Source organism: Oncorhynchus mykiss, chromosome 8, assembly GCF_013265735.2.
Source record: "Oncorhynchus mykiss isolate Arlee chromosome 8, USDA_OmykA_1.1, whole genome shotgun sequence".
NCBI classification, from domain to species: Eukaryota; Metazoa; Chordata; class Actinopteri; order Salmoniformes; family Salmonidae; genus Oncorhynchus; species Oncorhynchus mykiss.
Window position 1 is genome coordinate 50337574 of NC_048572.1, and position 25061 is coordinate 50362634.

General features: G+C 42.8%; 1 protein-coding gene across 1 annotated transcript in view; it reads right to left on the reverse strand.

Annotated features, from left to right (window-relative positions):
* Positions 1–157: 157 nt before the first annotated feature.
* Positions 158–25061, reverse strand: part of LOC110530016 (KN motif and ankyrin repeat domain-containing protein 1) — a 28540-nt gene continuing 3636 nt past the window's right edge. Inside the window, exons 2-10 of the mRNA XM_021612772.2 lie at positions 14118–14279; positions 12305–13927; positions 10307–10382; positions 9701–10063; positions 9372–9456; positions 5382–5601; positions 5004–5146; positions 2823–3023; positions 158–1693 (exon numbers count right to left, since the gene is read on the reverse strand). Coding sequence (XP_021468447.2) covers positions 1595–1693; positions 2823–3023; positions 5004–5146; positions 5382–5601; positions 9372–9456; positions 9701–10063; positions 10307–10382; positions 12305–13927; positions 14118–14136 — 2829 coding nt within the window. The 5' untranslated portion in view covers positions 14137–14279 and the 3' untranslated portion in view covers positions 158–1594. The remainder of the gene's footprint in view (positions 1694–2822; positions 3024–5003; positions 5147–5381; positions 5602–9371; positions 9457–9700; positions 10064–10306; positions 10383–12304; positions 13928–14117; positions 14280–25061) is intronic.

Consider the following 25061-nt stretch of genomic DNA (forward strand, 5'->3'; position numbering starts at 1 on the left):
CTACCAATGAGTAGCACTCACCAGAAAGAATTGTGTGTCATATTACAAAGGGATTGTATACCTCCTAATCCCGTACATACAGAATGTACGTGTCTGAATTGAAAGACATTCAGTCAGGACAGCATTCATTGCATGCATGCAGTTATAACAGAATGGGAAAGTAGCGCCATCCGCTGGCCATTTATGTCATTGCATAGACAGAGTACAATGGATGTCATGTGTTTTGCCCCATATCAATACAAAATCATTGGCAAAAACATCAGACATTTAATTAAAACTGTCATATGTCAGCAATTTTGCTTAGCTTTAAGAGTAATGCATACAAAATGAGTAGAGAAATCCACTGTCTGGTTTGTCTATAATGGATTTTGATAATAAGGAAACAAACTTTACCAGTATAGCGCACTGATATTTTAAAATACATGCAACATTTTGCTGATAGTGGGAAACAGTTCAATCCAGACAAGCATCAATGTAAATGTACTGCCTATTTACTGTAATAATTATCTCTAGCTGAATGAAATGCCCAGAGGGTAGTGGTGCAGACCTGAATACCAATTAGATTCGATTTCTCTGAGATTTCTATATTATCCAACACAGTTGCTCTCTTCCCTGTTGCACATGGTAGAGATGGTGTAAGGCGGAGTCAAAATAATAGAAATTAAAAATAGAAGCCCCACCGTACAATCACAGAATAAAGGCCATGTGAAGAGATGTAAAGGCGTTGACACACAGATAGAACATTGTCACTCCCCTAATGCCATACAGGGGATAATGACACTGAAACGTATACAGTACCAGCAGAGCAATCAACCCATCCACCCATTGGTGGTCCAGCATATACTGTAATAATGCATTTTCGAAAATAACACGGGGCTAGACGGCTCGAGGTCTCAAGGGCCGCAGTTTGGCTGTTTTTTAAATGTTTTTAAATCTCCCATTGTGGAACTCGGCTGACGAGTCCACTTTGCTATTTGCCCAGGTATGAATAGAAACCTGGATAAATTTTAATAGGACAAAAACCAGCAGACAATATCACACTCCAAGTTTGGAGCAGTGCACGCTTGCCATAAGAACACTTCCACTGGCACATAAGAGTCTTAAAATCAAATGTTTTCCTGTCCAGGAACAGGAAGTGGACTGAAGAGCTAACTCCAAGCATGGTTGGGAATAGTGAATGATATTGACCTCCCAACCTGAACCTTAGTGGCCCAAGATGGAGATGAGAAGAGAGACGGGCCACCTCCGAATCAGACGGGCAGAGGTGAGGGATCTTCGGCTGTGTCTGAAATGGCACTCTATTCCCTACTGTATAGTGAGTGCACTACTCTTGGCCAGAGCCTAGTACTTGAAGTCAGTGAGAAATGCTAACATGACATGCTGAGCTCAGTAAGTGGTGAGTGTTGGAGAAGTCAAGTGACAGCCAAAAGGCTACCAACACAGTTTTCTACCATAGCTTTTAGATGTACTTAGCTAGTTAGATTGTAGTCAAAAGTGCACTATATACAGTAGGGAATAAGTTGCCATTTAGGATTGGACATTCCTTGCACTGTGGCGTCTTTGACCTATCCACGGGAACAGGGGGGTCAAGGTCTCAGAGAGATGTCCCAGCATGTGTGTGGTGGGCCTGGATGAGGGCTGTGATGTCACCGTAGGACCCCTGCTGGGCCACGAAGAGGGCCGTGCGACCACGCTGGAAGAGGAAAAGAGGCGGAAGAAAGCAGAGAAGGTCAACACTTGAGGTATGCGCGAAGGCAGTGTTTCCCAAACCTCTGCTCGAGTACCTCCATTTAAAAAAAAAATCTATTCCAGTACTAACACAGCTGATTCAACTAATGAAGGGCTTGATGATCAGTTAACCAATTGAATCAGGTGTGCTTGTAGTAGAATACATCAAATAAGTGGAATGGGTAGGGGTACTTGAGGATAGATTTGGCACACACTACTAAGGTATGTAACCATGCTAAACGACAGTGATATAGACAAAATGAGAGAGAACGGTAGAGTTCACATTCCCGGGTGAATTAGAATTTATACAATTAACACTTTTGCATCTAGGATAGTGTCAATTCAAGGCAGGAGGCCCTTCATCGTGAGAGCTTTCCGCTCCTCTTTTTAGTGAGCTGAGCATTACCGCCTGGCTAACGCTCTGCTAGCTCTCTGTGGATTAATGAAGCCTATTGTAGAGGCAAACCTCACTGGGCTACGACGAGCTAATCGCTGAGTCAAGGGATGCCCCCCAAATGGCACCCTATTTCCTATTTAGTCCACTACTTTTGACCAGGGCCCATAGAGAATAGGGTTCCACTTGGGACGCAACCAAGGTATTTGGGCTTTCAAATGCTTCAAATAGCCTAAGCTGCTCTTTCAGCAAAGGCGCTAATTCTAGTGAGAAAAGAGGGCTGACGTCCTGTTCACATTGAATCTTATAATGGCAATACTTGGAGGCACTCTTATCCCCCCCAGGGGTGTATTTTGTATACTTGTCCACTAGGTGGCGTAGGGTCTGGGTGTTAGATGTATTGCTTACTCCTGAAGTCGTGGTTAGTAACTGAGGGCCTGCAGGGGGGTGGGGGATTGTGTGGTTGTGTGTGTGAGCATCCATATCTGTGTTTGTGTGTATGATAAAGTGCATAGCAACAGGCACAATGAGAGCCAGTGACATACTGCAGGCATAGACTTCCTATTAGCACCAGATACCAAATCCTGACCTACTGCACAGGGCAAAACCTGTTTAAGATGCTACTACACACTATGCGTGTAGTGTGTGCGTCTATGCACATGTGTTTGTGTATTCTCTAGTCTATCCATCCAACACTCACCTGGTCTGTGAGGCTGGTGTCACACTCGGCCCTCTCCAGCAGAAGCCAGGCGACGTGTGTGTGGCCCCTCTCACAGGCACACATGAGGGCCGTGGCCCCCTGGTGGTCCTGGACATTGGGGTCTGCCCCGCAGCGTAGCAGCAGACGCACCATCAGGCCCCGGCCATGTCTCACTGCTAGCATCAGAGCTGTCTGACCCCCCTGGAGGGAGAGAGATGGGGAAGAGGAATGAGGAGGGCCAAGCGGAGAATCATCTCAATATGCCGAGCTAAAACTGACTGGCCATAAGGAAGTTGTGGCAAATTCCTGGTGGGATGGTTCATCTTTAGGCCAGTCTTATGGGAGAATATTTTACTGTGTGTTTAAAAGAGAGAGAAACAAAGTATGCAGGCCAGGCCTGTGGTGGTCATGAAATGTTGTCCGCAGGTTATTGTTATGCAAAAGACTTCCGGTCTCATGGTAATTGACCGTTAATGAACATAAACACGTTTAGCGTCTCCAGGTCTCCGCGCATACAAGCCGCTGATGCACGTCTTTGGAACATTTGACAAAGTTGAATTCATCCATTTACTATACGCCATCACAATGAATCCACAATTTATTTTAGGCAGGTCTAAAGAGACATTATGATGTGAAGAAAATGTTTCCAAAAGAACAGAAAATGAGTTGGCCTCCTGTATTATATCTGGCTATGCGCCGTGCTGTAGGCTGGTTCATTTAGCAGACAAGATATGCTTATAAGTCCCATGCCATTATTTTATATTATAGGATTTTATAGTAAGAAGAATATAATTGATCTTAGCTGAATAAAATAGAAAGGATATATAATCCCATTCTGGAGAGAGTGCGCATAGGATGTGGATATGTTTAGCCTAAAAGTGATCATTTGAAACAGGTCCTATATGCTAGATTTGGAGTTATTTGGCAACTTTAGTTGGGTATGATGATGCAAACCTTAGAATGTCTTAGAAATCAAAACATACCTATGAGTATGCATAAACTCTTAATATGCATACGGGTGTTTTTAAATGAATCATCACCTTAGAAAGCGCTGTCCATTTCGTTGTGTTTGGCTTTGAAACAACATCCACAGCGACCATGTTTTCCACTCCGTTTCAACCTGCTGCTAAACTTCTTTCTTCAAATTGATCACAGTGAGGTGAATTTTAAAAGCATGATACTGTTTTGATGATAATAGTCTTTGATGTGTTTTTTTTTTGCATTTATGTCAGAGTGGGTAGAGGGACAGTAGAGCCCTGAGTACCAGGCCATTAGCGACCCGATGGTCGTTAGCGAGTTGGGTACTACCAACGCATGTCCAGAGTGCAGAAGAGAAGATTGCCGTGATGGTCACGTGGAATTTTACTGCGGTCATGACTCATGACTACCGGTGTGACAGTAATACAGCCACCGCAACAGCCCTAGGCGCGGCCCATGGGTCCGTTAAGACATGTTATTATGGTTTTTGTGTAATTTGGTTTTTGATCAATCATGGAGAAGATTGACGCTCTCTCTGTATGTGAGAGGAGATGAGAGGACAGAGGTCCAGGCAGCGGGAGAGAGCTCACGATAACCTCCAGTCTTCTGTAGCCATGCCAGAAACATAAGGGCATTCCTGCTCCAGTACCTTAGCCTGGTTAAACCAGACTGAATGCTGCTCTGGAACAATGGTGAGCACAGTGTTCATTCTGGTGTAACCAGGCTACCGGTTTCTCCCGCTGCTCTCAGTGGTACAGAGGTGATTCATCCTAACCCAGGCCGCAAGCTGTAAAGGTCAACTCAATATCTCCTCTCTCCAAAGCAGAGCTATAAGCCTCTGTTTATCAAAAGCCATTTTACCCTCTCTGTGAGCAGAATGACAGACCCTTGGTGCGGATTCATATGGTTTATAGTTTATTGTTAATATATTATTATTCAAAACAAGTACTCACTGCACAGGTCCAATTTACTGTACATGACTTTGATGTTTCATAGCTTTAACCATCATGGCAACTCTGTAACACCCACTGTGGATTGTTGGAGCCATTCTTGTCTATTGCTTTGTGTTATGGAACCCTTTGGACAACACACAGTTATACATTTGGAATACCAAGATACTTGATCGTATAGTACATTATGTGCCATACAAGAGTGTTAGGAGGAAGTATGAGGTGTGTACTTGGCAGTTATAGAGGTAGTGACCTGGCTGGCTCGAGCGTTGACGTCCCCCAGCTCCATGAGCCTACGGACCACCTCCATGTCCCCAGAGCCGTCCGGGGCCGTTAGGGAGGCCAGCATCACCGTTGTGTACCCTGCCTTGTTCTGGAGGTCCACCTCACACACACCTGTATGGGGAAGGACAAACACACATGCTCAATACACAATGTCAACTTGTTAGATATGGAATCGTAAGTACAAATGTATAATCATTTAGATACACATAATTCCATACAATAAGTGTTTACGCTCACTCACTCACTCACTCACTCACTCACTCACTCACTCACTCACTCACTCACTCACTGTCTTACCTTAGATTGCCCCATAGCTGTGTAATAACACACACACAGTGGTACCAACCTGTGTCCAGTAGCAGGCTGACGATAGGGTAGTTGGCATGGGATACGCTGTAGTGCAGCACTGTGTTGCCGTTGTCGTCCGCCATGTTAACAAGGAAGGGGAGGAGCGAGGGCGTGGCCTTCCTCACCTCTCTGAGGTACACAGACACGGTATTGGCCAAGGAGTCCTCTTCAGCCGCCACCCGGAACCAATCTCGGAACAGCACCACCAAAGCCCGCCTCTGGGGAGCAGATGAAATTTGACCGTTTTTCTCCCCAAAATGGAGGGTAAGCTAGTCCTAGATCTGTATCTGAGGGCAACATCTATTCATAATGCTTGGATATTTCCGAGAGAAAATGCACATAGAGAGTTTGAGGCCAATAGCACTAATGAAAGTGTCCGTGCTGACCACCCTACAACATAGCCTTAACAACATCCAGCATGCTTTATCTGACTTTCACCTACTACTCAATACCAACAAAATGATGTATGCTCTTCAACCGGAACCTACCTGCCCTCCTAACATTCTCACCCTGAACGGGTCTGAGCTAGAGTACTGTATGTCGACACTTATAAATATCTTGGTATATGGCTGGACTGATCACTCTCATTCCATACCCACTTCACCCACCTTAGGTCTAAAGTTAAATCCAGAATTTGGTTTCCTCTACTTCAACAAAACATCCTTCACCCACACTGCCATGCGTATCCTTGTAAAAATGACTGTCCTGCCAATCCTGGACTATGGCAATGTAGTTTACAGGCTTGCCCCCAAAACCTCCCTCAATAAACTAGACGCCATTTACCACACTGCCAACCGCTTTCCCACTGGGCACAGACATCAATTCCACGTCTATTCCACATTGGTTTAATTGAAATGACGTGGAAACAACGTTGATTTAACCAGTGTGTGCCCAGTGGGTTGTTACCAGTCCCCCTTTCAACACTCATCACTGTGACCTTTGCACCCTGGTCAACTGGCCCTCATTACATACAGTACACGACGCCAGACTCACTGCTACCAATTTATTTACAAGTCCCTCATAGGCAAGTCGCTCCTCTACCTCAGCTCACTCCTCAACATCTCCACTACTAATAGCATCCTGCGCTCTGGTACTGTAGATACAGTGCCTTGCAAAAGTATTCAGACCCCTTGGACTTCTGTTACAAAGTTGGATTAAAATGGACTTAATTGTCTTTTTTGTCAACAATCTACACAAAAGACTCTGTAATGTCAAAGTGGAAGAAAAATGTTTTGAAATTATTTTTATGGTTAATAAAAGTCATTGCATACGTATTCAGCTCCCTGAGTCAATACATGTTAGAAACACCTTTGGCAGCAATTACAGCTGTGAGTCTTCTTGGGAAAGTGTCTAAGAGCTTTAATTGTGCAATTCTTCAAGCTATGTCAAGATTTCGGGGATCATGGCTAGACAGCAATTTTCAAGTCTTGCCATATATTTCCATTCAGATTTAAGTCAAACCTGTAACATGGCCACTCAGGAACATTCGCTCTTTTCTTGGTAAGCAACTCCAACGTTGTGTTGTGGGTTATTGTCCCGCTGAAAGGGGAATTCCTCTCCCAGTGTCTGTTGTAAGACATACTGAAGCAGGTTTTCTTTAAGGATATAGCCTGTGCTTGGCTCCATTCAGTTTCTTTTCATACTGGAAAACTCTCCAGCATTTGCCAATGTCAAGCATACCACAATGCTTTAAAATGAGGAGGCAATTACTCTGTGATGTGTTGTATTCAATTTGCCCCAAACAGCCCAAAAAGTGTATTCCTTTGCTGTGTTATTTTTTTGCAGTATTACTTTAGTGCCTTGTTGCATACAAGATGCATGTTTTGGAATATTTTTATTCTGTATATTTGTATTGTTATTTTCACTCTGTAATTTAGGCAATTATTGTGAAGTCACTACAATGTTTTTGATCCATCCTTTCTCCCATCACAACTATTCAACTCTGTAGCTGTTCTAAAATCACCAATGGCCTCATGGTAACATCCATAAGCAGTTTCATTCCTTACCTGCAGCTCAGTTCAGAAGGACGACTCTATCTTTGATGTGTCTGGGTGGTTTAATAGATATTCCACAGCATAATTATTATTGGCACATTTTACTCCTGAAATAATTTAGGCTTGGCTTAACAAAGGCTAAATACACTGAACAAAAATATAAATTCAACAAAGATGTTACTATTGTTACAGTTCATATAAGGAAATCAGTGAGTTGAAATAAATGCATTAAGCCCTAATCTATGGATTTCACATGACTGGAAATACAGATATGCATCTGTTGGTCACAGATACCTTAAAAAAAACAGTCAGTATCAGGTGTGAACACCATTTGCCTCATGCAGCGCCACACTTCTCCTTCACATAGAGTTAATCAGGCTGTTGATTGTGGCCTGGGGAATGTTGTCCCACTCCTCTTCAACAGCTATGCAAAGTTGCTGGATATTGGCGGGAACTGGAACACACTATCGTACACATCGATCCGGAGCATCCTAAACAGGCTCAATGGGTGACATGTCTGGTGAATATGCAGGCCATGGAAGAACTGGGACATTTTCAGCTTCTAGGAATTGTGTACAGATCCTTGCGACATGGGGCTGTGTAATATCATGCGGAAACATGAGGTGATGGTGGTGGATGAATGGCTCGACAATGGGCTTCAGGATATCGTCACTGCGTCTCTGTGTATTCAAAATGCCATCGATAAAATGTAATTGTGTTTGTTGTCCGTAGCGTATGCTTGCCCATTGAGTCTGCTGTGTTGCCTTGGACTTTTCATACCATAACCCCACCGCCATTATGGGGCACTCTGTTCACAACGTTGACATCAGCAAACCGCTCACCCAAACGACGCCATACATGTGGTCTGCGGTTGTGAGGCCAGTTGGACGTACTGCCAAATTTGCTAAAGAGACATGGGAGGCAGCTTATGGTAGAGAAACGAACATTACATTATCTGGTGGACATTCCTGCAGTCAGCATGCCGATTGCACATGCCCTCAAACCTTGAGACATCTGTGGCATTGTTGAGTGGCATTTTATTGTTCCCCGCACAAGGTGCACCTGTGTAATGATCAGCCTCTTGCTATGCCACACCTGTCAGGTGGATGAATTATCATGGCAAATGAGAAATGCTCACTAACAGGGATGAAAACAAATTTGTGCACACCATCTGAGAGAAACACGCTTTTTGTGCATATGGAACATTTCTGGGATCTTTTATTTCAGCTCATGAAACATGGGACCGACCCTTTACATGTTGCATTTATATTTTTGTTCAGTGCAACTATGCAACAACTATATTTTCTGTTTGAATTTCTCTTCCACTTTGACGTTAGTATTTTGTGTAGATTCTTTACAACAACAAAAAATACTATTAAATCCATTTGAATCCACTTTGTAACACAATTAAATGTGGCACTGTATATCACACAGGTCATTCCCAAAGCCCGCACATCCTTTAGCCGTCATTCCTTCCATTTTTCCGCCGCCAATGACTGGAACGAGCTGCAAACGACCCTCAATCTTGACACATTCATCCCACCACACTCCTTCAAAAACATATTAACTGAGCTGCTATCTGATCAATGTACCTGCTGATCATTAAGTCTGCTGTGTTCTGCTCCCACTGTGAACATTTCTTACCTTTCCTCTGTATACTGGGTTTTTATTTACTTGTTGTGTTATTTTGTGTTGTCCTGTTCACTGTTGCGATGTTATGCCTCTTGGCCAGGTCACTATTGTAAATGAGAATTGGTTCTCAATTGACTTATCTGGTTAAATATAGGTGAAATAAGAGAAAGAAAGGAGGTGCATAACTATCCTCTTCCGTTCAATAAATGAAAAAGGATGCGGTCACAAATTGTGCTCACCTTTTTAAGACACTGTGTTTGGTAGTGCCTAGTCTATCTTAACAGATATTCACAGAGCTTTCGAATAACACTTGTGTAATTAGGTTGTGCCTATGTTTAAGTGTATTGCTGTACCATGCGTACCATTTCATCATTGGGGTTATCCATGTTGTCCATGTGATCTTTGAGGAAATTACACGCTGCTATGAACTCTCCATCTACCGTGTCCCTATGAGGAAAGACAATCATTAGTCCCATGAGTTGGATTGCCAGCAATATTCATATACTCTCACTAACATCAATAAATTCTAATAAATATTGTGTTTTTTGACATAGTCTGAAAAAAAAATTGGTCACTCTTCAAAATGTGACAATTGCTAAATAAATATGCCCAAATGTTAACTGGCAAATCCTCAAATTTGTATAATTCATGAACAAAAAGATATATAAAGATTATACTCAGTTCCCTTCACCTGTCTTTCAGTTCATGTTTGGAATCTCTGTTTGGGTCTGGTTCTGCCTCCATAGGTTCCTCTTTGTTGGTGTCTATCTTGGCCTGTTTTTCTGGTTCTCCAGCTTTCAGATTTTCACCACTATCTGTACGTGAGTCTGGTTGTACATATTGAGTAGTCTGGTCCATTGGATCGGTTCCTTCCATCATCTCTTGACTTGGGTCTCCCTCTTTCTGGTCTCCATGGTTGGAACCACCGTGTTCTGCAGGTTTCTCCACCATCTCCCCAGGGTGGAGTTGTCCTTCTGGCTGTTGCTGTAGGTCGGAGATGTCCACATTCTCATGGCTCTTACTGTCCAAATCCTCATTTGGTGTTGTTTCAAAGCTAAACACGTGTAAAAAAAAAAAAAGAAAAATCAGACACTACAGTGTCATTATGAACCAATGTGCTTTGCCCATTATAGCCATCATGATGGTTTTTATACTGTAGCTGAACGCAGACAGTAGAAAATTAGTGTTGCTGCACAGTGAAATCTTCAGGGTTAGCCATAAGTTGGTCATAAATTCAAAGGGCGATGCTCAAGTTAGTTATTTGTCAACAATAAACAGCAGGAGCCTTGTGTCTTACCCGCTGTTCACACCCGTAAAGTGGAGGTTCTTTGACATCTGAGCACCGCCATTTCTCCTCATGATAGATTTCGGGGCTAAGAGAGAAAAAAGACGGAGGACGATCGTATTTTAAGGCTGGAGCTGTTAAATCACACTCTCCCACTTTGAATACAAAAACAGCTAAACAACCACAACAACCACAACTGAAGGCTGAATGAACCCTTTATAAAAAGCTACAGAATTGTAGATGCTTTGCTAAGTAGGACCAACCTCAGTATAAGAGGACGATGAGGAGGCCAACAAGACATAGACAATGAGATAGAAAGTCTGTAGACATACTCCATTTTACATGGTTGGTAGCCTAATCACAATGGGAGGCATTGATGACGATCAATTCAAGTGAAACTCTAGTCAAAAACTATCTGTTGGTATTAGTTGTTTCGTCTTTTGAAAAATATTGTTTTTGAGTGGAGTTTTTTTTCTTCAAGTTGGATGATAACTATATATAAACTGCATTTCGGTTAATTTCCCTGCTTTAATGAAACAAATGGGTCTGGTGAGTTCTTTCCATAGCAGCTTCGAAGTGTTCTTTGCATGAGAACGAAATAGTTTCCCTGTAATTATGACCAAAACTGCTCTCATTTTAGAAGAAAGGAAGAAATGGGAAGTACTGGTGCTGGTTCAGTCTCCTAGGACTGAGTCAGGGCATTCCAGTATGGCAAAAACAAAAATCCTTAAGTACAAACAGTAAGGAAGAGTTACAGTCATCAATAAAAAAAAACTATAATGCATAAAGCCAGACTAACTACAACCATCAATTTACACTGCATAGCAAATTGTGGGTCTCAATTTGAGAAAGGAAAATCAAGTTGTCTGAAAGTGGTCTCTTTTAAATTGGCAATGGAATTTGCGCACAGTGAATTTCCGCCATTGACTCGCATATCGGACCTGGTCTTTCAGGATAGATGGAGAAATAGCTCAAAGCTATGAGTGAAATGTGCTGGCATGACGTGAATGGAGTAAAACAAAAACACTGGGAATGGATTGTGTTACAGTTAGACTCATTCCAATGAGTCGGAATATATATATATATATAACTTATGAAAGACAGAAAAGAGCCCTGCACTATAAAATAAACATTGGAATTCACTTTTTTTAAGGAGTCTGGGAAAAAATCTGAGTGCCAGTAACTAGGTTTCCATCCAAATGGCGACAGATTTTCTTACGAATATAAAAAATAAAAAATGCGTGAAGAAAGTATGAACATTTTCCCACCAGTGATGTGTTTCCAACAAACGGACTTGTTGTGGATAAAAAAATCATTGCGTGATGACGTAGTACACACAAAACTTATGTTTTCATGTTTCCATAGCATTTTCAAATATACCCAGATTTTTGTCACAAAAACTGTTGTGTTAAATAGCAAATGTGCCTACTATGGTCTTGGCACGTGCGCTCTAGCCAACAGCTAGTCTGTGCGGGTAGCCTAGTATACATGATGAGAGTATCATGGATAGCCTAATATTTGTTTTTGTCAAACGGCAGTCAAGCATCTATCATGTCACTTGATAGAATAAGAACCTAGATATTTATTGGAAAGGAGCATCAAGATCATCATACGTTATTTAATTTCCTCTGTAGCCTAATAAACTGAATGGTTTCCTGCGTTGTAGTTGGGGACCACACACATTGCACATGAAGGTGTTTCCACCGCCATTTCTCACATAATTGATTTTACCGACACAAAAAGATCCCGCCATGTCGAATGAAGAAATGATCTGTCGGCATTTACATTTCTGTGACAAAACTTACTGTTTCCATCACAGCGGTCGTGATTTTTGTTGTTAGTGCGATATGACTTTACTCGCATAAAAACTGTGGATGGAAACATGGTTAATGTAGACTGTACATTATTGTCCAGGCTTTTCCTGGACTAGAACGCACTTTCAATGGAGATTCTCCATTGAGCATGCTAGTTCTGGAAATCAACCCAAAGTTCTGTGACGATAAACCATACCTCCTTGAAAAGCTTCTCCGTCACTGGATCCGTTGTTGTAGTAAGAGGAAAGAGTATGAACCAGACTCATCATCTCCTCCTGTAGCGAATTGACCTTGGGGTCTGGGTGCGCCAGGGCCTTGCCCCCCTCTGTTGCTGTCCCCCCACATAGACACCCCCACTGCTGTTCCAGGAGAACCTGGATCCTCTTCACGTGGAGGGCTGCCACAGGTTGCTCCATGCCACCTGAGGAGGTTTCTTTCTGTGGCATGTGCTCCGTGGTTACTGCCAGGCCTGGTTCTCTGTTAAAGCGATTGAGCACCATTTCTGAATTGTGTTGACCAGCTTGGGCCTCCATCATGGAAGCGCTAGCTGAAACCCAAATGTGATGATCTCCAAGGCCCTCGATCTGAGTGCCAGCGTTTTGTCTATTTGTTCCGATGGCCACTGCATTGGTCGACAAAGATTCTCCTTCATTAAACATTTCTCGACTGGACGCACCATGCGCACCTGCTAAAGACCACCTAGAATAATTATCGGTCTCTTCATCATCTTGGTCCACTGGGACTCTCTCCGCTCTCACCCAGCCCTCAGTGTTTCTGGTGAGCTGCTTCATCCTCAATTCCTTCCTCCGGCCCTCCTCCTGCTGTTCTCTCAGCAGCAAGGTGGCGTTCTGGAGGTCCAAGCTGCTCTCATGAAGCCTTTGCTCCAGCATGGCCACTTTGGCTTGCAGGGATGTCACTGTAAGAAGCTCGTCTAGGTCTGTGCTCGTCCTCCATTCGTGTGTCTGGTTAGAGTCGTCATCGGTGACATCGTTGTTGTGGGTGAAGAGATGACTTTCTTTCCTGGGTCTTTTGAGGTCAGAGGTCGCATAAGAGGGGTTTTTGGCCCCGTTGACCAGGGTTTGGGATCTGGGTCGGGGATTCAGTCCGAGACGGAACCTCTCCCTCTCCTCCTGCAGGATGCAGATCTGTGCCTTGAGCTCCGGGATGACCCGGACCTCCTCCTCCAGCTCGCCAACGCGCTCCAGGGCTTCGGTGAGGCGGCGGAGGGTTCCAGAAAAGTCCTGGTTTGACCGAAAGTCGGATGAGCAGTCCAGGGAGTAGAAGCTGTCTTCTGTGGACATGTCCCTTCCTCCGAGACGGTCTCTGGAGCTTCGGAGACTGGCCGGGTTTTCAGTTGACTCGGAATCTTTCCTCAGCAGGACGGTGAGAGGTAGGCTGGAGGCCCGCAGGAGATTTGGCCTGATGTGCTCCCCCAAGGGCTGCTCATCAAAGGCTCGGATACTGGCCTCCATCTCAGCCACAGACTTATACCGTCCAGAGGAGGCTGACGACCTGCCATCATAAGCCCAGGAGCCATAGTGGGGGTCGGCTAGGCGAGACCTGGGGGCCAGAGCTCCAGTGGAGCCCCAGGGGGTAGGCCGATAGCCAAGCCCAGAGAGGTTGAGGTGTCTGGGGAGTGTGTTGGGCCTCTGCCCCCTGCTCCGGCGCTGGATGGGGACCCTCTTTATGGTGTGGCCCTTCTCGATGTCGTCAACGTACTTGAGGAAGTCCAGGTCCAGGTGGAATCCATAGGGCGTCTCCACCGAGTACAGAGGAGGCTTCCCCGTCACCCTATTCTCTGGGGCTTTGGGCCCATTTCCTAAAAGAGTAATAACAGTGTTTCAATACTTGTTGCCATAGTATTGACACATAATAAGCACTATAGTATGTGGATCATACCATAAACCATATATTTAGGAATAATCTAACTTACAGTTATAGATAACCAACAATAAAAAAACATTGACCATTTTTGTTGATACATTTCATATGTTTTTAAAGGCTGTTACCATTTTGCTTGTCCATCATTTGCAGGCTTCAGCTGTGAGTATTGTTTGTTGGCACATTATCTGGTTGTTGGTAGTCTGAGTGCCAGTCGGAGTGTGTCTTCCCTCTTGCCAACTTCTACAGGTGTTGTGACTCTGTTCTTGTGGTGTAAATCAGGTGATTGCCTGGCAAGAGAGTGAAAACGGGTAAAAAGGAAGAGGTGAGAAATTGCTGATCAAAAAAGTCATTTTTGTACCTTAAGCATGTTAACCACAATTCATTTCTCCATGATTCAAAATAGGGAGATCACATCTAAGATCACATCTGAGTCGGAATAACTAGAACTCTTTAAAGAAAAGAAATGCTTGCAGTTTAAACTGATTTGAAATTATACTGGTGAGAGCAGTGTGCAGGTCTGTAAAAAAAAAAGGTATCCATGATTAAATTTAAATTATTAACTGGGTAGTTCGGGTCCTGGATGCTGATTGGCTGTAGCAGCATTCCAGCCGTGTGTATATCAGACAGTGTACCATGGGTATGACACAAAAATACTTGTTTACTGTTCTAGTTATGTTGGTAACCAATTTATAATAGCAATAAGGCACCTTGGGAGTTTGAGTATATGGCCAATATACTGCTTTGCGTCATGCCTATGAACAGCCCTTAGCCGTGGTATATTTAAGCTATGGAAATTACACACAATAATTGCTAATTACAAATGTAGTTATTACATAACCTTCTGTGACCTTCCAATACATCATTATTACATTATGGCCCTACTGGTAGACTTGTGCTTAGGTTCTAGTATTTCCAAATGAAAAATCGCCATAGGGTTTCAAGTGGACAGCTTATTATGAACTTGTGGCACTAGCCTTCACTTTCATCTCATTCATATATTATTTCTCTTTCTCTCTCACTCACACATCAGAGTGAACCCTCCCGGCTTGCATACAACAGCGGTAGACCTGATGTTCTCTTGATTATAGCCCTTATTCCAAATACAGATCTCAAAATAACTCTGAGACTGTTGAGACCAGTAGCCATGGAACCCAATACACTCCTACATATAAAAATAAATACAGACAGCCATTGTTCTGACTCATTTCTCTTCTACTCTCTCGGCCTCCCACTTTTCTCCCAGTGCTTTCTCTCAAGTTTTTCTCTCTCTTCTCATATATTTCTCTCCTCTTACTTTGTCCCCTCTCTTCTCCTCTTTCTCTATCTTTCCTTATTCTACCTTCTCCCTCCTTATCCAACTTTCTCCCTCCCTATCCTACCTTCTCCCTCCAGGGTAACCTAGTGGTTAGAGCGTTGGACTAGTAACCGGAAGGTTGCAAGTTCAAACTGACAAGGTACAAATCTGTCGTTCTGCCCCTGAACAGGCAGTTAACCCATTTGTTCTTAACTGACTTGCCTAGTTAAATAAAGGTAAAATAAAGAAAATAAAAAAGTAATCCTACCTTCTCCCTCCCTATCCTACCTTCTCCCTCATTATCCTACCTTCTCCCTCATTATCCTACACGTCTCCCTCCTTATCCTAACCTTCTCCCTCCTTATTCTACCTTATTCCTCCTTATCCAACTTTCTCCCTCCTTATCCAACTTTCTCCTTCCTTATCCAACCTTCTCCCTCCTTATCCATCCTTCTCCCTCCTTATCCTACCTTCTCCCTCATTATCCTACACGTCTCCCTCCTTATCCTAACCTTCTCCCTCCTTATTCTACCTTCTTCCTCCTTATCCATCCTCCTCCCTCCTTATCCAACCTTCTCCCTCCTTATTCTACCTTCTTTCTCCTTATCCATCCTCCTCCCTCCTTATTCTACCTTCTTGCCTCATCTCTCCCCATCTCTTATTTTACTTTTTATCTTTCCTGACCATCCATATGTATCCCTCTCGCTCTTCTTTTACTCTCTTCCCAAGCTTCCCCTCCCTCCCTCTCTCTGTCTGTCCTCCCCCATCTCCCCCTCTCAAACCCTAACCCCCTCCCTCTCTCTGTCTGTCCTCCCATCTCCCCCTCTCAAACCCCTCCCCCCTCTGTCTGTCCTCCCCCTCTCAAACCCTAACCCCCTTCCTCTCGCTCCTGGCCACCAGGCTCAGTGATTGCTAGACTCTCTGGCCTCTTGGGGGACCACAGTGACAGCCGCACGCAGCCACAGACCCAAACAATGTCAGCTATGCAGTAAACAGAAGAGAAAAAAGACACTGACTGAACAGCTCCGCTGGAAAAGTAGCCCAACACACACACCCTGATAAGCACAGTAACACACAGTAACACACACACACACACACACACACACACTGTACACATGCTCCATACATACTAAGCATAGATTCACAAAGATCACTCACATACATGTGCATACTACAGTACAGTAAATATCCTGTGTCGATGGTATGTATTGACATATACAGCTCTTGTTACACACATACAAGCACATGACCTGTGCCATGTAACCCACAACAATTCACACACCACCTGTGACTTGTTCTATTCCCCTAGCTACACACTGCTGGCACCAATTGCCCCGATATAAACAAATGAAAAAATTACAGGGCGATGGTCGATAGAGACATAGAGATGATAGATACATTGTCCTGCCAGGCATTTTCACAGAGATTAAATAAGTCTTTCAACACCTAACTAAGCTAAGCCTTGCCCGCAGCGCTGATATTTAGTCTGAAGACATGGAGCCATGACAGCAGAGGTTACACTGTACAGCATAGGACACGTGTATCCATGTTCAAAGTTTACTTTTGACAGAGCACTAATATCTTCAGGAGGGAAAGACAGTGACAGGTTAGGAAGGAAAGAGAGGATGCCCCTTTTTCTTGTTGGAAATGTCAATCAAAACAACCTGTCTTAGTTAGTGAAGTGTTCCCTGCAACACTCTAAAACCTCTGAGATTTTAAACTGTATGTACAGGTAACTACCGAAATACAGGAAACACCAACATAAAGTGTCTTGTGGCATTGGGCCACCACCAGCTTCAATGCACCTTGGCATAGATTCTACGGGTGTCTAGAACACTATTGGAGGGTTGCGACACCATTCTGCCAGGAGAAATTCCATAATTTGGTGTTTTGTGGATGGTGCTGGAAAACGCCATCTCAGGCGCCGCTCCAGAATCTTCTATAAGTGTTAAATTGGGTTGAGATCTGGTGACTGAGAGGGCCATGGCATATGGTTTACATTGTTTTCATGTTCATCAAACCATTCAGTGACCACTCGTGCCCTGTGGATGGGGGCATTGTCATTCAATGGGGGCAAAGCCATGGTAGCCAAAATATTGGCCAAACTAACGACCTTCCCAGTATTTTTAAACATGACCCAGGCATGATTGGATGTTATTTGCTTAATTAACTCAGTGTGTTGAAGCATTCAATGCGTTAAATATACTTTGTAGCCCTCATTTACTTGAGTGTTTCCATTATTTTAGCAGTTACATGTAAAACCTTTGCTGTGGTGTAAAGCTATACTGACAAAAATATATTTTATTTATCCGTTATTTTACCAGGTAAGTTGACGCAGCAACAACCTGGGGAATAGTTACAGGGGAGAGGAGGGGGATGATTGAGCCAATTGTAAACTGGGGATTATTAGGTGACCGTGATGGTTTGAGGGCCAGATTGGGAATTTAGCCAGGACACCGGGGTTAACACCCCTACTCTTACGATAAGTGCCATGGGATCTTTAATGACCTCAGAGAGTCAGGACACCCGTTTAACGTCCCAAAATAAACACAACATGCAACAATTTAAATGATTTTACAGAATTACAGTTCATATAAGGAAATCAGTCAATTGAAATACATTCATTAGGCCCAAATCTATGGATTTCACATGACTGGGTAGGGGTGTTGGCAGGACTGGAGCCATGGGTGTCAGAATGAGTTTTTCCCACAAAAAGTCTTAATTACAGACAGTTTCATCAGCTGTCTGGGTGGCTGGTCTCAGACGATCCCACAGGTGAAGAAGACGGATGTGGAGTTCCTTGGCTGGTGTGGTTACACGTGATCTGCGGTTGTGAGGCCGGGTGGACATACTGACAAATTATCTAAAACAACGTTGAAGGAGGCTTATGGTAGAGGAATTAACATTCAGTTCTCTGGCAATAGCTCTGGTGGACATTCCTGCTGTCAGCATGCCAATTGCACACTCCCTGAAATCTTGAGACATCTGTGGCTTTGTGTGGTTTGACACAAATGCACGTTTTAGAGTGGCCTTTTATTGTCCGCAGCACAAGGTGCACCTGTGTAATGATCATGCTGTTTAATAAGCTTCTTGATATGCCACATCTGTCAGGTGGATGGATTATATTATCAAAGGAGAAATCCTCACTAACAGGGATGTAAACAAATTTGTGCACAAAATTTGAGAGAAATAAGCTTTTGGAACATTTCTGGGATCTTTTATTTCAGCTCATAAAACATGGGAACAACACTGTATATGTTATATTTACATTTTTGTTCAGTATACATACATAACTGTTACTATTGTTAGGACCTTAACCCAAAACCTACAGATCTCGTCAAGAGGTTCAGACCTTGACAGTTGACAGTTGATGGACCTGGGTTTGAGTCCTGGACGGGGCTACCACCAAATTTGCTGCATTGGTGTCAAAAGTGGAATGACACCCGTGAGGGACTTATAGAGAAGCATTGGAACATATAGAGAAGCATTGATACATGCTCTCCCAAAAGAAGGGCGTGACATAGCGACATTAAAGGGGAATTTTACTTTGGCTCTGCCACGGCATATAGACATTACTACAGTGCCTTGCGAAAGTATTCGGTCCCCTTGAACTTTGCGACCTTTTGCCACATTTCAGGCTTCAAACATAAAGATATAAAACTGTATTTTTTTGTGAAGAATCAACAAGTGGGACACAATCATGAAGTGGAACGACATTTATTGGATATTTCAAACTTTTTTAACAAATCAAAAACTGAACAATTGGGCGTGCAAAATTATTCAGCCCCTTTACTTTCAGTGCAGCAAACTCTCTCCAGAAGTTCAGTGAGGATCTCTGAATGATCCAATGTTGACCTAAATGACTAATGATGATAAATAAAATCCACCTGTGTGTAATCAAGTCTCCGTATAAATGCACCTGCACTGTGATAGTCTCAGAGGTCTGTTAAAAGCGCAGAGAGCATCATGAAGAACAAGGAACACACCAGGCAGGTCCGAGATACTGTTGTGAAGAAGTTTAAAGCCGGATTTGAATACAAAAAGATTTCCCAAGCTTTAAACATCCCAAGGAGCACTGTGCAAGCGATAATATTGAAATGGAAGGAGTATCAGACCACTGCAAATCTACCAAGACCTGGCCGTCCCTCTAAACTTTCAGCTCATACAAGGAGAAGACTGATCAGAGATGCAGTCAAGAGGCCCATGATCACACTGGATGAACTTCAGAGATTTACAGCTGAGGTGGGAGACTCTGTCCATAGGACAACAATCAGTCGTATATTGCACAAATCTGGCCTTTATGGAAGAGTGGCAAGAAGAAATGTTTGGCGTAAAAGCAACACAGCTCATCACCCTGAACACACCATCCCCACTGTCAAACATGGTGGTGGCAGCATCATGGTTTGGGCCTGCTTTTCTTCAGCAGGGACAGGGAAGATGGTTAAAATTGATGGGAAGATGGATGGAGCCAAATACAGGACCATTCTGGAAGAAAACCTGATGGAGTCTGCAAAAGACCTGAGACTGGGACGGAGATTTGTCTTCCAACAAGACAATGATCCAAAACATAAAGCAAAATCTACAATGGAATGGTTCAAAAATAAACATATCCAGGTGTTAGAATGGCCAAGTCAAAGTCCAGACCTGAATCCAATCGAGAATCTGTGGAAAGAACTGAAAACTGCTGTTCACAAATGCTCTCCATCCAACCTCACTGAGCTCGAGCTGTTTTGCAAGGAGGAATGGGAAGAAATTTCAGTCTCTCGATGTGCAAAACTGATAGAGACATACCCCAAGCGATTTACAGCTGTAATTGCAGCAAAAGGTGGCACTACAAAGTATTAACTTAAGGGGGCTGAATAATTTTTCACGCCCAATCAACAACAAGTGAACACAATCATGAAGTGGAACGACATTTATTCGATATTTCAAACTTTTTTAACAAATCAAAAACTGTGATTTGTTAAAAAAGTTTGAAATATCCAATAAATGTCGTTCCACTTCATGATTGTGTTCACTTGTTGTTGATTCTTCACAAAAAAATACAGTTTTATATCTTTATGTTTGAAGCCTGAAATGTGGCAAAATGTTCCAAAGTTCAAGGGGGCCGAATACTTTCGCAAGGCACTGTATATAACAGCATTCTGTTTTTGTCATAAACATCACAATTATCCAAACCACAAGCGAGAACTAGCACATTTTCATTTCACTGGTAGAATCGGGAAGTTTTGACTTCCTGTGTATTTGTCTGCTCATAGTGAACCACAAAGTCCGGCATTCATAGCGAATGCAGATACTGCCCCCCGCTTCTCCGTCACCCAAATCCAGACACCCAAATCCAGATAGCTGATGCCCTGAAAGAGCTGCAGAATCTGGATCCCAACAAATCAGCTGGGCTAGACAATCTGGACCCTCTCTTCCTAAAATTATCCGCCGCCATTGTCGCAACCCCTATTACTAGTCTGTTCAACTTCTCTTTTGTATCGTCTTAGATTCCTAAAGATTGGAAAGCGGCCGTGGTCATCCCCCTCTTCAAAGAGGGAGACACTCTAGACCCAAACTTTACAGACCTATATCCATCCTGCCCTGTCTTTCTAAAGTCTTTGAAAGTCAAGTGAACAAACAGATCACCGACCATTTCGAATCCCACTGTACATTCTCTGCTATGCAATCCGGTTTCCGAGCTGGTCACGGATACACCTCAGCCACGGTCCTAAACGATATCATACCACCATCGATAAAAAACAATACTTTCGACTCTCAACAGCCTTGGTTTCTCTAATGACTGCCTCGCCTGGTTCGCTAACTACTTCTCAGATCGAGTTCAGTGTGTCAAATCGGAGAGCTGTTGTCCGGACCTCTGGAAGTCTCAATGGGGGTGCCACAGGGTTCAATTCTCGTGCCGACTCTTTTCTCTGTATATATCAATGATGTCGCTCTGTCTGCGGGTGATTCTTTATCTACATCTATGCAGACATTCTGTATGCATCTGGCCCTTCTTTGGACACTGTGTTAAAACCTGTCTAGGACTGGGGTTCCGCTCGTTCCGCTAGCGGAACCTCCTGCCAACAGCCAATGAAATTGCAGGGCGCCTAATATAAATCAACATGAACTCATAAATCACATTTCTCAAACAAACAAGTATTAGACACCATTTTAAAGATACAATTCTCGTTAATTCAGCCACAGTGTCTGATTTTTAAAATGCTTTACAGCGAAAGCTCCACAAACAATTATGTTCGGTCACCACAGTCACAGAAAAACCCAGCAATTTTTCCAGCCAAAGAGAGGAGTCACAAAAAGCACAAATAGAGATCAAATTAATCACTAACCTTTGATCTTCATCAGATGACACTCATAGGACTTCATGTTACACAATACATGTATGTTTTGTTCGATAAAGTGCATATTTATATCTCATTTTACATTGTAGTGTTATGTTCAGTAGTTCAAAAACATGCTGTGATTTTGCAGAGAGCCACATCAATTCGCAGAAATATAAATGTTGATGAAAATTCAAGTGTTATGCATGGAACTTTAGATACACTTCTCCTTAATGCAACCGCTGTGTCAGATTTCAAAAAAACTTTACGGAAAAAGCATACCATGCAATAATCTGAGTACGGAGCTCAGAGCCCAAACCAGCCAAAATAAATATCCGCCATGTTGCGCAGTCAACATTAGTCAGAAATAGTATTATAAATATTCACTTACCTTTGAGGATCTTCATCAGAATGCACTCCCAGGAATCGCAGTTCCACAATAAATCTTTGATTTGTTCGATAAAGTTCATCATTTATGTCCAAATAGCTTCTTTTGTTAGGGCGTTTGGTAAACAAATCCAAACGCGCGTTCAGGTCCAGCTGAACGTCAGACGAAAAGATCAAAAAGTTATATTACAGGTCGTAGAAACTTGTCAAACTAAGTATAGAATCAATCTTTAGGATGTTTTTATCATAAATGTTCTATAATGTTCCAACCGGAGAATTCCATTGTCTCTAGAAAAGCAATGGAACGAGCGCTACCTCTCATGTGAATGCACGTGACTGAGATCGAGGCTGCTGTGGCTCTGACTCAATCAGCTCTCATTCGGCCCCCCTTCACAGTAGAAGCCTGAAACAACGTTCTAAAGACGGTTGACACCTAGTGGAAGCCTTAGGAAGTGCAAAGTGATCCATATCCCACTGTGTATTCGATGGGGGCTGAGTTAAACTACAAACCTCAGATTTCCCACTTCCTGTTTGGATTTTTTCTCAGGTTTTTGCCTGCCATATGAGTTCTGTTATACTCACAGACATCATTCAAACAGTTTTAGAAACTTCAGAGTGTTTCCTATCCAATACTAATAATATATTTGGGACTGAGTAGGAGGCAGTTTACTCTGGGCACGCTATTCATCCAAAAGTGAAAATGCTGCCCTCTATCCCAAAGAAGTTTTAACAAACCTCCAGGCGAGCTTCAATGCCATACAACGCTCATTCCGTGGCCTCCAACTGCTCTTAAATGCTAGTAAATCTAAATGCATGCTCTTTAACCGATCGCTGCCCGTACCCACCCGCCCGCCTAGCATCACTACTCTGGACGGTTCTGACTTAGAATATGTGGACAACTATAAATACCTAGGTGTCTGGCTAGACTGTAAACACTTCTTTCAGACTCATATTAAGCACCTTCAATCCAAAATTAAATCTAGAATCGGCTTCCTATTTCGCAACAAAGCCTCCTTCACTCATGCTGCCAAACATACCCTCGTAAAACTGACTGTCCTGCCAATCCTTGACTTTGGCGATGTCATTTACAAAATAGCCTCCAAAACTACTCAGCAAATTGGACGCAGTCTATCACAGTGCCATCCGTTTTGTCACCAAAGCCCCATATACTACCCGCCATTGCAACTTGTATGCTCTCTTTGGCTGGTCCTCGCTACATATTTGTCACCAAACCCACTGGCTCCAGGTCATCTATAAATCTTTGCTAGATAAAGTTCCTCCTTGTCAGCTCACTGGTCACCATAGCAACAACCACCCGTAGCAAGTGCTCTAGCAGGTATATTTCACTGGTCATCCCCAAAGCCAACACCTACTTTGGCCGCATTCCTTCCAGTTCTCTGCTGCTAATGACTGGAACGATATGCAAAACTCACTGAAACTGGAGACTTATATCTCCCTCACTAACGTCAAGCATCGGCTGTCAGGGCAGCTTACAGATCGCTGCAGCTGTACACAGCCCGTCTGTAAATAGCCCATCCAACCAACAACCTACCTCATCCCCATATTTATTTTTTGTTTTTTTCTGTTCTTTTGCACACCAGTATTTCTACTTGCACATCTTCTGCACATCTATCACTCCAGTGTTAATTGCTAAATTGTAATTACTTCGCCACTATGGCCTATTTATTGACTTACCTCCTTACTTCATTTGCACATACTATAGAGATTTTCTATTGTGTTATTAACTGTACGTTTGTTTATCCCATGTGTAACTCTGTATTGTTGATTTTGTCGCACTGCTTTGCTTTATCTTGGCCAGGTCGCAGTTCTAAATGAGAACTTGTTTTCAACTGGATTACTGGTTAAATAAAGGTGAAATAAATCAAAAATACCGAACACCATTGCCAGTGTACCAAAGCCAGACAAAGGACTATGGCTGTGTTTACACAGGCAGCCCAATTCTGTTTGGTCACGACCAATTAGTGAAAAAACAAACAGATCAGTTCTGAAAAAGATCTGATGTGATTAAGACCACTTAGTGGGAAAAATATCAGAATTGGGCTGCCTGTGTAAACGCAGCTAGTATGGCTCAGCATAATACCATGTAGAACACCTCTAGGTTTTCGCTCCAACCCCATTTGTAACTAACCTGGTTCAGTTTATTAACCAGCTAATTATTAGAATCAGGTGTGCTAGATTAGGATTGGAGTGAAAACCTCCAAGAACAGGTTTGGAGAGCCCTGGTGTAGAACCACCATAAAATAAATATGGATCTTTTCTGTTAATCTTCTAAATGTGTCTGCCTTTATGGATTCACAAAATATATTCATATAAGCTGTAAAGGACTCTGATGCATCAAACAGATGCATTCAGACATCCAAATAATGTTTATTTATATGTTATATGGTAAAAGTAACATACCAAATACATTGTATGAACAGTGAGGTTCAGTGTGTCCGAGTGTGTCTCAGGTGTAGAGACACACAAGTACAGAGAAATGTAGCTACAGATTGTTACACAATATATTGTGATTTACTCAAAGATGTTTTGTCGACATCTTGTCTATTTCAAGTCTTCTCTCATTGATCTAGACAAGTGGGTGTCTTGATGACACAGACCTGTATCGGTAAATGAGAGAAGACTTGAAATAGACAAGATTGCAGCGTGGCACATTGTCTAAATACAACAGTAAACAGTAAATTGCTGTATTATTGTTTCTCCTCACTGTTTGCTAGTAAACTGTTTGGATTTTTTTTTTAATTTGACCTTTATTTAACTTTATTTTACCTTTTTATTTAAGTCAGTTATGAATAAATTCTTATTTACAATGTCGGCCTACCCCGGCAAACCTGACAATGCTGGGCCACTTGTGTGCCGCTCTATAGGAATCCCAATCACGGCCGGATGTGATACAGCCTGGTAACGTTTGCTGGTAAACCTAGGTTTAGTTGGCTGGTTGTAATGTTGTAGCTTGCTGTTTAGTAGCCATATCTACAACTAAAAAGAGAAGAGGTTTTACAATCAAGATACAAAATATCTCCAATTGTAAATCTCTTCTATTTTTT